Source organism: Scyliorhinus canicula, chromosome 15 (genome assembly GCF_902713615.1).
Source record: "Scyliorhinus canicula chromosome 15, sScyCan1.1, whole genome shotgun sequence".
Taxonomy (NCBI): Eukaryota; Metazoa; Chordata; class Chondrichthyes; order Carcharhiniformes; family Scyliorhinidae; genus Scyliorhinus; species Scyliorhinus canicula.
This window is the reverse complement of record NC_052160.1, coordinates 18,651,747-18,664,130: the sequence shown is the minus strand read 5'-3', so window position 1 is coordinate 18,664,130 and position 12,384 is coordinate 18,651,747. Positions and strand designations below refer to the sequence as shown.

The window sequence follows — 12,384 nt, the reverse complement described above, 5'->3', positions numbered from 1 at the left end:
TATGGAGGGAGTGCAGCAAATACGATGTGAGAAAAAAACTTTTTCACACAACGAATGGTTCAGGTTTGGAGGCAGACTGAATCAAGGCATTGAAGAGGGCATTAGATGATTTCTTGAATAGAAACATTCTTCAGGGAGACGGGGAAAAGACAGGAGAATGGCACTACGTCATGATAATGGTTGTGAGAGCTGATGCACGCCAAATGGCCTCCTTGTACGCCAAAACCATTCTGTGATATTCAGTGCTCAACCAAGAAAATAAACCGGTCCAGTTGATCGTGATAGCGCAGCATAAGAAATATGATCATCCAGATGTCATCCTGATATAACCAGTTTTCTCCTGTTTTGATGTCAACTTTGGAATGCATTGCCGCCACATTTCGAGATTCTAATTAACTTATTTGGCCAACTTGGACATGAAGAAAGATGTTATCTGGTGTTTCGCAAGTCTGGTGATTCATCAGATGTCATAGACTATGCATCAAGTTGAAACTTGAAGACATTTGTTGCTACTTGGAAATATTCTGATGTGGATCTGAGGCACATGTCAGATAATCTTTTACCTGTTCATTACTATGGAAACTATGAGCAAAGGAATGTTTGAGAATCATTGGCAGGAAATGAGGGAAGCCAAGAACCATCCGGAAGGAGATAAAGTATTTGTGAGGGGAAGGAGAAAAAAAACGAAGCCCTTCTGACAGTACTAACCCCTCCCTCATCTACGACAGTGATCACCACCACCACCCTCCATGTCATTCCATGGAAGTGCTCAACCCCCACCCTCCCAACAATGCTGACTCTTAGGACATAGACTGGAGCCAGGAATTGGAAGAGGAGTGATCACTGTCCGGAGCACGGTGGAGTGCGGGATGAACATAGCTGTGGGTTCTGGAGGACTGTGACACTCCAGCTGATTTACTTCGGTTTGTGCTGGTTTTATACCTGCATGAAAATCTCTATGTAAATGTATATAAAAATTAGGGTAAGTATAGCACAAAAACTGCACAAACTGGCCAATTACAGAAAAATCTGGGCCAGGTAAAACTCGTAATTGGAAATTTAAACTTCCCGTCTCAGTAGCAGGGATGTGTACACTTCAAAGGGGTCCCAACCCACATGCTCAGGGTACGTCTAGTCTCTGACTTTCTGGAGACCAGGGGAGCTGGGCCATTGTTCTCAACAAAAGATTATTCTTTGATGGAGGAAGACGGCATGAAGACCCATTCTGGTGTTCTGTGTTAAATTTTGGGAACCGAATCTTAGCAAAGATATTTTGGTCTTGGTAATAATGATAATCTTTATTAGTGTCACAAGTAGGTTTACATTAACACTGCAATGAAGTTACTGTGAAAATCCCCTAGTCGCCACATGCAGGCACCTGTTCGGGTATACTGAGGGAGAATTCAGAATGTCCAATTCACCAAACAATCACGTCTTTCGGGGACTTGTGGGTGGAAACCGGAGCAACCGGAGGAAAGCCACGCAGACACAGGGAGAACGTGCAGGCTCCACACAGACAGTGACCCAAGCCGGGAATCGAACTCGGGTCCCTGGCGCTGCGAAGCAACCATTGTGCTACTGTGCCACCAACGCAGGTTCGCCAAAGTTATATTCGGGCTTAAAGACCGTTTGCATGAACTAGGGTTGTGGGTGAAAAAACATTTTCCCTCAGCAAGTGGCCCCAGTCTGGAATAGACTGCCTGGAAGTGTGGTCAAGGTTGGTTCAAATAAAGCATTCATAAGTATTAGATGATTTTCTGAAGGTAGGGGAGTGGCACCAAGTCATAATGCTCATTTGGAGAGCAGGGGCAGATATGATGGGCCAAATGGCCTCCTCCTTCATCTTAACAATTCTGTGATTCTACATTCCCTGTGTTTAGAAGGTTGATTTCATTGGCATCTTTAAAATGATAAGAAGATTAAATATAGGCCGGGATTCTCCCGTCGTTAGGATTCACTTTTCCCGCCAGTGGGTTTCCTGCCGGGTGGGGTGGTTTCATTGACAAGCGGCGGGAGGATAGAATCCCGCCACAAGCGAACGGTGCGCCGCCGAGAAACAGGCAGCTGAGGCACCGGAGAATCCAGCCCATGGCTTATACAGAGAATCTATTTTCTCTGGTGGGGCAACTCTGAGAAGATGGCTTTATCTCCACGTGGGAACGAGGCCATTTCGAGGTGAAATCTGGAGCTACCTTCCTTTCGTACACATAAAGTGCAACAGAAAGCTGCATCTCTCTCCCCAAAACTCTGTGAATGCTGGTGGGCGTCAAGTGAGATTTGTGTGAAAGTGATAGACCTTCTTCATTTAATTAGGGAAATAAGGAAGATGGAACAACATTGGAGCTGATCTACAGATCAGTAATTATCAACTTGAGTATCAGAACAGGTTTGAGGGCTGAATGGCCCACTTTTGTTCCTATAGTCCAATGATCTTCTGAGGTAAATCACACGAGAGATATTCGAATATTTTAAAGTAAATTTGCAATTGCATTAAGAGTTCAAGTTATAGTGGGTGACAGGATTGGGGGGGGGGGGGGGGGGGGGGATTGTTTCTCAGGACCATGTCTGCTTAAATAATGATGTCAATGATTACAAATGGAGGTAATTTACATTATGTCCAGATTCAGTTCCCCTCACGTCTCTGCTGTTGGCCATTAAAGGAATAGTCAAATCATTATTTGGAGGAGGAGCTATGGGTGACATTCAGTTCATTTCAAGCACTGAATTGGAGTAAATAGTGAGTTCAAAGCATTCAGGAGAACTCTAAAGCTTGACAAGTAACAGCCTGTGGAGCTGGAGGGCAGGGTGGGGAACAGCAGATGTCATTTGCCAACATACCTGCACAACAGGTGGAGTCATAGCCGATGCTGGACGGGTTGGACTTTTCAAAAAGCCGCTTCGAAGCTTTAACCAACATGGAAAGAACAAAGACCTCTGAGTTCTGTTTCTTTAGGTGCTGATTACAAGCTATGTTCAAGATCAAATTGTGTTATTGCCATCAAGGGGTCCTCAGAAAAGTAGACCTAATTGAATCATGTACTAATGTTACATAATGGAGTAACATTAGGCTGATTATTATAATTACTTATAAGATAATAGAAAGGTTGCAATGTTTTACCAAGGTAGCTAACACCCAAGAAATCAACACTTGTGACATAAACTGCGTCCAAAGCAAATTCTATCAGTAGTTTTGGTTAACACAGAAAATTGGTTTACTTTTAGTTCCTCTCTAGCAAGCCACTCAGTTGTATCAAGCCATTACAAACCGTTGAAGAAGAATAAAACCAAATCAACTATCTGGCATTGAATTTGGCACTTCCCAGTTATCCCAAAGTCCCCTTGCCTAACATCTGGGGTCTTGTGCCAAATTGGGAGAGCTGAACCACCGACGAGTCAAACAACAACCTGGCATAGTCATACCTTACAGCCAATGCCGCAGACTCCTCCATCAACATCTCTCGGTATGTCCTGTGCCACAAGCAGGACAGATTGATGAGGGGTGGAGGTACAGGAGGGAATGGCCTGGAAATCCTCAACATTGGCGCTGGACCTCATGAGGTGTCATGACATCTGGTCAAACATGGGGAAGGAAACCACTTACTGGTTACCACTTACCACCTTCTCTCTGCTAATCAGTACTCCTCCATGTTGAACACCACTTGGAAGAAGTATTGAGGTAGGATGGGGACAGAGTGTCCTTATGAGTGGGGGCTCCAATGTTCATCAGCAAGAATGACTTGGTAGCACCACTACTGATCAAGCAGGCCAAGTCGCTGATGATTGCACAGTGTTCAGTACCTTTTGTAAATCATCAGCTACCACTTGCAGCAAGACCTGAACATCATTCAGGTTTGAACTAATAAGTGGTAAGTAACATTCATACCTCACAACTCTCAGGAAAGGGCCATCTCCAACAAGAGGCAATTTAACAATCTCCCCTTGATGTTCAACACAAGAAGTCTGACATCATCCAGGGCAAAGCAGCCCACTTGATGAACGCCCCATCCACCACCTTAAATATTTACTCTCTTCACTGCCAACACGTACCATCTGCACTGCGGCAACCCACTATGTCTCCTTCAACAGCGACCTCCAAAGTCACAGCCCTTAATGTTTGGAAGGACAAGGGCAGCAGGCGCATGGGAACTCCTCCCTCTGCACGTTTGCCTTCAAGTCACACACAATTCTTCCTTGAAAATATATCGCTGTTTCTTGGCAGTTACTGAGCTAAAATCCTTGAACTCCCTCACTAATAGGACTGTGAGTGTACCTATTTGCAGGAATTCACCTTCTCAAGCGCAATTGGGGATGGACTATAAATGCAGTCCTCGCCACTGACACTCACAATCGTGGACGAATAAAACCACCCGAGAATTATCCTGAACAAAAGGAGACCATTTGACATCTCGAGCCTGTGTCAGATCGTCGAAAGGACTATTTAATTTGTGCACTTTAACCCTTTAAAATCTGGGGCCGGAAACTTCCAGGGGGATTTTCCAGTCCGTTCAACAGTGCCCAGGAGTGGATTCAGTGGGAAATTCCATCAATAATGGTGGGGCTAGAAGATCCCGCCACCGGACAAAGGCGCGCCACCACGGAACACGCCACGGGGTATGCGGACAATCCTGCCCAATGTCTTCAACCAACCTTTTAGTTACCAGCTCTAATAACTCCTTATGTGACTTGGTGTCAAACTTTGTCTGATAATTGCTCCTGGGAAATGCCTTGGATATTTACTGTGTTAAAGGCACTGTATAAATGCAAACTATTATCCTACGCTGTAAAGCACAAGCAGGATTTTTGTTAACGCCGGTGATTATATATAAAAGTTTGGTTATTGCGGCTGTTGATCTCTTTCAAATTAATACAAAAACAACATTTGATTAAAGTTCGCATTTAGTTTCCAAAATGTGCTTGGAAGTTACAAAATTACATATTCTGCAAGCAGTGTGCAAATTTTAAGAAATCCATGATTATTATTTGTCACCTGCTATTGTAATTAAATCTTTATATTTCTTACCGCACTGCTAAGAGATTATACTTCCCTTGCAAAGTTATACTGTGGCTGCCTTAAAACTGCACCATCTGTTCATTGTGAATGAATGGGACAGAAGTAAGTGCTGCTGTATCACCCTATTTAAAATAAATCGCTTTGTGGCTAAGGCATAAGATAGCTATTTCAAGCTGGTACTCCAAGCAGAATAATCAGGAGGTTACATTCCACAGGTGGAAAAGTGAAACCATTTGCACTGGATGGGACGGTAGCACAGTGGTTAGCAATGCTGCTTCACAGTGCCAGGGACCCGGGTTCGATTTGTGGCTTGGGTGCGGAGTCTGCATATTCTCCCTGCACGTCTGTGTGGGTTTCCTCTGGGTTCCTCCCACAAGTCCTGAAAGACGAGCTTGTTAGGTTGATTGGGCATTCTGAATTCTCCCTCTGTGTACCCGAACAGGCACCGGAGTGTGGCAACTAGGGGATTTTCACAGTAACTTCATTGCAGCATTAATGTTAGCCTACTTGTGACACCAATAAAGATTATTATTACTACATTTCCCAACACAAAAATCTGACAGGCTGCTGAAAAATGACAAGTGCCATCGCAGTGGGTTCTGCAGCAGCAGAGGGCAGATCGCAAGTGGCTGGCGAGGGAAGTCTTCTGGTCCTCCCATTGTCAACGGGGTTTCCCGTTAAACGTACCCCTCACCGCCGCAAAACCTGTGGTGGGGGTGCGCTATCGGATCCTGCCAGCGTGAACAGCTAGAAAATCCCACGCAATAGTCAGGAGAGAATGCGTGCCGACTGCATTACGTTTTTCACAAATGTAGGCCGGAATTCTCCAACCGTTGGGATTCTCTGTTCCCACCAGCAGCGTACCCCCGCCCGGGGTCCCTCGGGGGCGTGGGGAAAGAGAGAACCCCACCACCAGTGAACGGTGCTCCACCGAGAAATACACGGCTGGGGAGTGGAGAATCTAGACCGGAATCAAAAACTATACTCCGTCAAAACGCACAATATAGCGTAAACAATTTTTGTAATTGGCCCTGAAATTCAGAATTAATTCTGCTGATTTCACATAAACAAATAATCTGGCCCTCTAGCTGCAAATAAGGCACACGTGCATACACATGCACAAATGCATGCACGGACTGCTATTGAGTCGTGTCTCTGAATAGTGTCTGAGCCGTCCCTCACCTTCATTGTCCGCAGGTACAAATATTGCCAATATTGGAATAATATAACATCATGTTCAAATTACAACTAGATTGTTCCACATAAGTAGTCCATGTTGTTGCTGATCCTCCACATGAGCAGGATCCTAATCCTGCATGCCTCCCGCCTTCCCATATCCTTTTTGTGAACCGTCTTAATTTAACCATCTATCTAACCTATTCTTAAATGCTGACATGGTCTCTGCTGTAAACATTAATTCCCAGTCAAGCATTCCATAGCCTCGCAGCATTGTAATGCAGGAAGGGTCCTCATACATTTGGTCCTAAATCTTTTAGATTTAATCTTATAATTGTATCGCCTAATTCTAACATCACCAGAAATGTCCATTTCAATCAATCCTTGCCCCATCATTTCATAATTGCAAATACCGAACAAAATCATCTATTCTAATGAAAACAGTCCCAATAAGTTGATGTGATAGGATCACATGGTAAGAGAATACTTTATCTGTGGGTCTCCCATTCTTAATCTACACTTATTATTTTTATTTAAATTGCACCCTTGCTTTGCTGTTTCACTAAGTCACTTGATGTTTGTTCATTTGGCATATCACGGTTTTGCGATTGCTTTTGAAAAAAAACTTTGCTTCAAATGCAAATATCCTGAGTAAGAATTGATATCAGCAATCAGTGCAGAGAAGAGATCTGGCATGAGCAACACTCAATGGATAATGACAGAAGGTAGAGTTTCCGGATGCTTTCTTTATAACCGGTATGCTTGCTTCATGTTACACCTCTAAACATTGAGCCTTTCTCTCTGTTATTTGCTTCTGCGTGGCGACCACACCTTAAATCTTTGACTGATGGTGTCTGCATGAAATTCTATATTCCCCGAGTCCACTTCTTGTTTAATATTTTAGCTCTAACACTTTTGGGTGACCTATATGTTGAATAAGATTTCCAGTTAGTTTTAATAATCAAATCTTGATGCAGTTGCACATATTTCTTGGACCATCTGGTCATCAACGTAGTGTAGAAACCAGACGACCGCAGAGGGTATTAAATATCAACAACAGCTTGCCTTTATCAAGTGTCTTCAACATAGTTTGCATTTCACGAGAACGTAATTAAACTCAACACCAAGCCCTATACAGCCGTATCAGGAATAGGCAGCTCAAAGCCTGTACAATGATTATACAAAATATACAACACAGAAACAGGCCCAGCTGATCTTTGCTGGTATTAATACGCCACATAGAACATAGAACAGTACAGCACAGAACAGGCTAACTCTCATCCCATTCCATTTACCTCATCTCAACATTTCACCAAATCTTTCTCATCTACTCATATAGTTTCCTTTTGAAAGCATCTGGCTATGGTGAGAGTGGGGTTAGTTTGCGGATTGACAGAAGGCTCTGTGGAGAGTGGGACAGTGGGATTAGTTTGGGATTGATACAGGCCTATGGGGAGAGCAGGGCAGTGGGATTAGTTTGGGGATTGATAGAGGGCTATTGGGAGAGAGTGGGGCAGTGGGATTAGTTTGGGGATTGATGCAAGGCTATGGGGAGAGAGTGGGACATTGGGATTAGTTTGGGGATTGATAGAGGGCTATGGGGAGAGATTGGGGCAGTGGGATTAGTTTGGGGATTGATACAGTGCTATGGGGAGATAGTGGGGCATTGAGATATGTCTGGGAATTGACTCAGGGTTATGGGCTGAGCGCGGGACAGTGGGATTAGTTTGGGGATTGATACAGGGCTATGGGGAGAGAGTGGGATTGAAACATGGCTTTGGGGAGAGAGTGGGGCAGTGGGATTAGTTTGGGGATTGATACAGGGCTATGGGGAGAAAGTGGGGCATTGAGATATGTCTGGGAATTGACTCAGGGTTATGGGGAGAGCGCGGGACAGTGGGATTAGTTTGGGGATTGATACAGTGCTATGGGGAGATAGTGGGGCAGTGGAATTAGTTTGGGGATTATACAGGGCTATGGGGAGAAAGTGGGGCATTGAGATATGTCTGGGAATTGACTCAGGGTTATGGGGAGAGCGCGGGACAGTGGGATTAGTTTGGGGATTGATACAGTGCTATGGGGAGATAGTGGGGCAGTGGAATTAGTTTGGGGATTATACAGGGCTATGGGGAGATAGTGGGGCAGTGGAATTAGTTTGGGGATTGATACATGGCTTTGGGAAGAGAGCGGGGTAGTGGGATTAGATTGGGGATTGACACAGCTATGGGGAGAGAGTCTACAAAATTATGAGGGGCATAGACAGAGTGGTTAGTCAGATACTTTTTCCCAGGGTAGTGGGGTCAATTACTAGGGGGCATAGGTTTGAGGTGCGAGGGGCAAGGTTTAGAGAAGATGTACGAGGCAAGTTTTTTTACACAGAGGGTAGTGAGTGCCTGGAACTCGCTGCCGAAGGAGGTGGTGGAAGCAGGGACGATAGTGACATTTAAGGAGCACCTTGACAAATACATGAATAGGATGGGAATAGAGGGATACGGACCCAGGAAGTGTAGAAGATTTTAGTTTAGACGGGCAGCGTGGTCGGCACGGGCTTGGAGGGCCGAAGGGCCTGTTCCTGTGCTGTACTTTTCTTTGTTCTTTGAGTCATTTACTTCATGTGGTAGCCAGTTTCACATTCTAAGCACTCTTGTGTACAGAAACCTTCCTGATTTTTGTACCGGATTTATTAATTACTGTTAGGAGTTATTAGTAATTAGTATATTCCAATTCACTTTCTGCACCTAGTGAGGCACTAAGGCAGACTTTCATCAGTTTTCATAGCTAGTAATTCCCGGAACAATTCTCCAGTCTGTTGCCAGAGGTTCGAACTGAAGGGACGCCACTCCACATCAAGCGTGGCTAACCAGGCATCTTTCTCACTCCTAACTCAGCCATTGGTGTGGTTAGAAGATTTGAAGGTTGACACATTCAACCTATTTGGCTGCGTTATGGACGCACCTTCCTTGGTCATCAAGTCCTGGGTGGAACATGAGCTTCTGTTTCAGAAACTCAGAGACTCCCCACTGCAGAATATCATACGGCATAGTCTATATAGATATTCAATAAAACATTGACACTGTGGAGCAAGCTATTCTTTTATCAGTACTTTTATACCACCAACACAGGGAGTAATCATTTAAACTCGCACGGGAAAAGACCCAGTTAGTAAACAAAAAGAGATATTTTGGATTCTGACTTCCATCATGAAACCTCTTCCGTCTGCATCACATTCAAACCGAAATGTCAAAACACTCTCACACCCAAGAAATAGATGTGATAAACTGTGATCAAATGGAACTTTGGTACGTAATATGGATGAGAATAGAAACCTGTTGGTGAATGCAAGGTACTAATCCAAGCTTGGAGTTCAGAGGTGCGTGTAAACTGATCATGTTGTCCAGGATGTCAGGTCATAGCATCTACTTAATAATTGACAGACATGGATTTGTCATTCAGTGCTATAGGCTTCCATACAGATCAGCAGCAGGTACAGGAAAGGGATTTTCAGCAAGGGGTGTCTATATTTCAAATGCTCTTGAATAACCAGTGTACCTTCAGCATCTGTTGCGCTCACATAAGTGCTAATTCTTAGTTCGCTGTACAGGTATATGGTGAAAGGGAGCATTGTGCGGTCAGTTCTAATCCTAATCAATAGCCCTGCAAAATATTAAAAGGCAACTGACCTTTGAAATAAGCCGAAAGTGACATCATCAGGCTGTCAAACCAAAGCGCTTTCATGTTTTTTTCCTGAATGTTTTACCATACCAGGATATCTTATACAAAACCTCACGCATTCCTCTGTGCAGCCTTTTAGGAGGTTATCATGAACATCACAGAGCAACTTTTTTTTAAAGCTGGTAACAGTAACTGACACATAACATCAGTGTTGGCCAATCTGGTTGTACACATTATCCCACTTACTTTCAGCATCCCCATGTGCATTCCTGAACGCTCACACATCTTCAAGAAATATTTTATGTTGACCTCATCGTGGATAATGTACACAGGAACCTTCCTCTTGAAGCTGGCATCCAGTAAGTCCTTGAAGATATCAATGTCTGTAAATAAATCCATTACGACAGCGATTACCTGCGAACCGTGAGAAAAGCAAGTTGTAGTTACACATTCGGTCATTGAATCATTCTATTGCTGCCATTCTCCATTGTCTGTGGTCGAAATTAATTTCACTCTTTTGGAATGGAGTTCTATTGAGATAAGGCAAATGTAGAAAAGATGTCTCTGCTTGTGGGAGAAACCAAAACTAGTTTTGAATGCAAGATGGTCTCCAATAACCCTAATCAGGAAGTCAGAGAAAACCTCTGTACCCATGGACCACAGATGTGAAAAATACAAATGCAATTAACAAAAAGCTAAATGGGTACATGAGGGATTACGAAATAGGAGCATGTGCTAATAGGGTGAGATCAAATAAGATGGCGGATGCTTGTGTGGAGCACTAAAACCATCATAGACAAAGAACAAAGAAAAGTACAGCACAGGAACAAGTAATTGCATTTGTTATCACTAGTAGCAATAGTCTGACTAACGAGGTAAAGAAGGAGTTTCCACATTTATAGTAACTTTCATGGCCTCAAGATGTCCCAAAGTGTGTTCTTTACAGCCAGTTAAGTCATAGAACTATAGAATCCCAGAAAGAGGCTATTCAGCCCATTGAAAGACCACCTATACTATGTGCTGGGGTCTCTGGAGGAGACCAACAACTTTCTGACTCAGAGGCAAGAGCGTTGGTGCTGAAAAGAAGCAATGTACTCTACCCTGCACTTTCCTGCCCTGCTCAGTTCTCCAATACAATTCAGAAGCTGCTGTTTGGGGAGCTCTATAAATTCCCCTTTAATTGATGGCTGACATGAATCGCCAAGTAAGGGGATTTCTAAGTTAGAAGTCTTCAAAGTGTTTATTAGCATGTTCCAATTCCTATAAATGGATTTGCGTTCACATGAAAATTTGGAATTTAAGTTAATTGCTGTGATAAGTTAATATAGTCATCATTGGGCAGTACAAACCCAAAGTTTATTTTAGCTTCAATCTGAGTGTTTAAATTAGTACCATATTGGAATACGAGCAATTATGAATGAGGATATGTATTAGGATACTGCTGACACACATGGGTTACACCAAGTGACGATAAAATAACCATCCTAATGTTATGACATTAATGGTGAAGACAAAATTACAGTCTGCAGAGCTGCATTCCTCTGCAACTTGTTCTGCGTTCTGTGGCTTTTTCCAGCATTCTCAGCTTTAACAAGTGGAACACGAGTGGGCTGGGTCAATTCTATTAGACACTGGCTAATGTGTGCCTCCATTATATTTACCTGCCTTTGCTACAAGCTCCTTGACTCCATTACCTCACATACAAAAAAAACATTGATTTCTGCCTCGAAAATGTCAATTGTTCCAACTTCCAAAGCCTTTTGGAGACGCGGGTTGTGCCCTACCTTGCATGTGGGAAAGTGCCTGCTAATTTCACTCATAAATTAATCCCCTGATTCTGGATTCCCCCATCTGGCAAATAGTATGTGTATCTACTCTTAAACCCTTTGGGTTAGATCAAAGCTCGGTTTATAAATTCAAGCAAAACAAAGCAAGTTTGTGTAGCCTGTCCTTGGGGGCGGCATGGTGGCACAGTGGTTAGCACTGCTGCCTCACAGCTCCAGGGTCCCAGGTTCAATTCCAGCCTCGAGTGACTGTTTGTGCATGTTCTCCCCGTGGGTTTCCTCCAGGTTCTCCGGTTTCCTCCCACAAGTCCAAAGATGGGCAGGTCAGGTCTATCGGTCACGCTAAATTGCACCTTAGTGTCAAAAAGATTAGGTTGGGTTACTGGGATAAGGTGGAGGCGTGGCCGTAAGTAGGTTGCTCTTGCCAAGGGACGGTGCAGACTGGATGGGCCGAATGGCCTCCTTCTGCACTGTAGGGATTCTATGATTCATAGGTGAAAAGATACTGAGGGAAGAATCCTGGTGGATCTGATAGGAATGCTTTGGACAGGGGAGATTTGGGAAGAACGATTCTATTCATGGGGGAATCCGAGACTGAGGGCTCTGAACACAAAGTTGTTGATAAATCCAAGGGGGAATTGTCTTCACTCAGTGACCAGAATGTGGGAATGGCAGTGGCAGCCACAGGAAGTGGTCGAGGTAAATAACTGATAGTTTCAAAATACAATTAGATGACTAATT

At 43.8% G+C, this 12,384-nt stretch overlaps 2 protein-coding genes across 2 annotated transcripts in view; one reads left to right on the top strand and one right to left on the bottom strand.

Moving 5' to 3' along the window:
• The window catches only part of slc5a10 (solute carrier family 5 member 10), a 153,772-nt gene that overhangs the window by 79,021 nt on the left and 62,367 nt on the right, over positions 1 to 12,384 (top strand). The window lies entirely within an intron of this gene.
• LOC119978445 (protein FAM83G-like) overlaps positions 1 to 12,384 on the bottom strand; it is a 40,798-nt gene that overhangs the window by 26,937 nt on the left and 1,477 nt on the right. Inside the window, exon 2 of the mRNA XM_038820094.1 lies at positions 10,106 to 10,273. Coding sequence (XP_038676022.1) covers positions 10,106 to 10,273 — 168 coding nt within the window. The remainder of the gene's footprint in view (positions 1 to 10,105; positions 10,274 to 12,384) is intronic.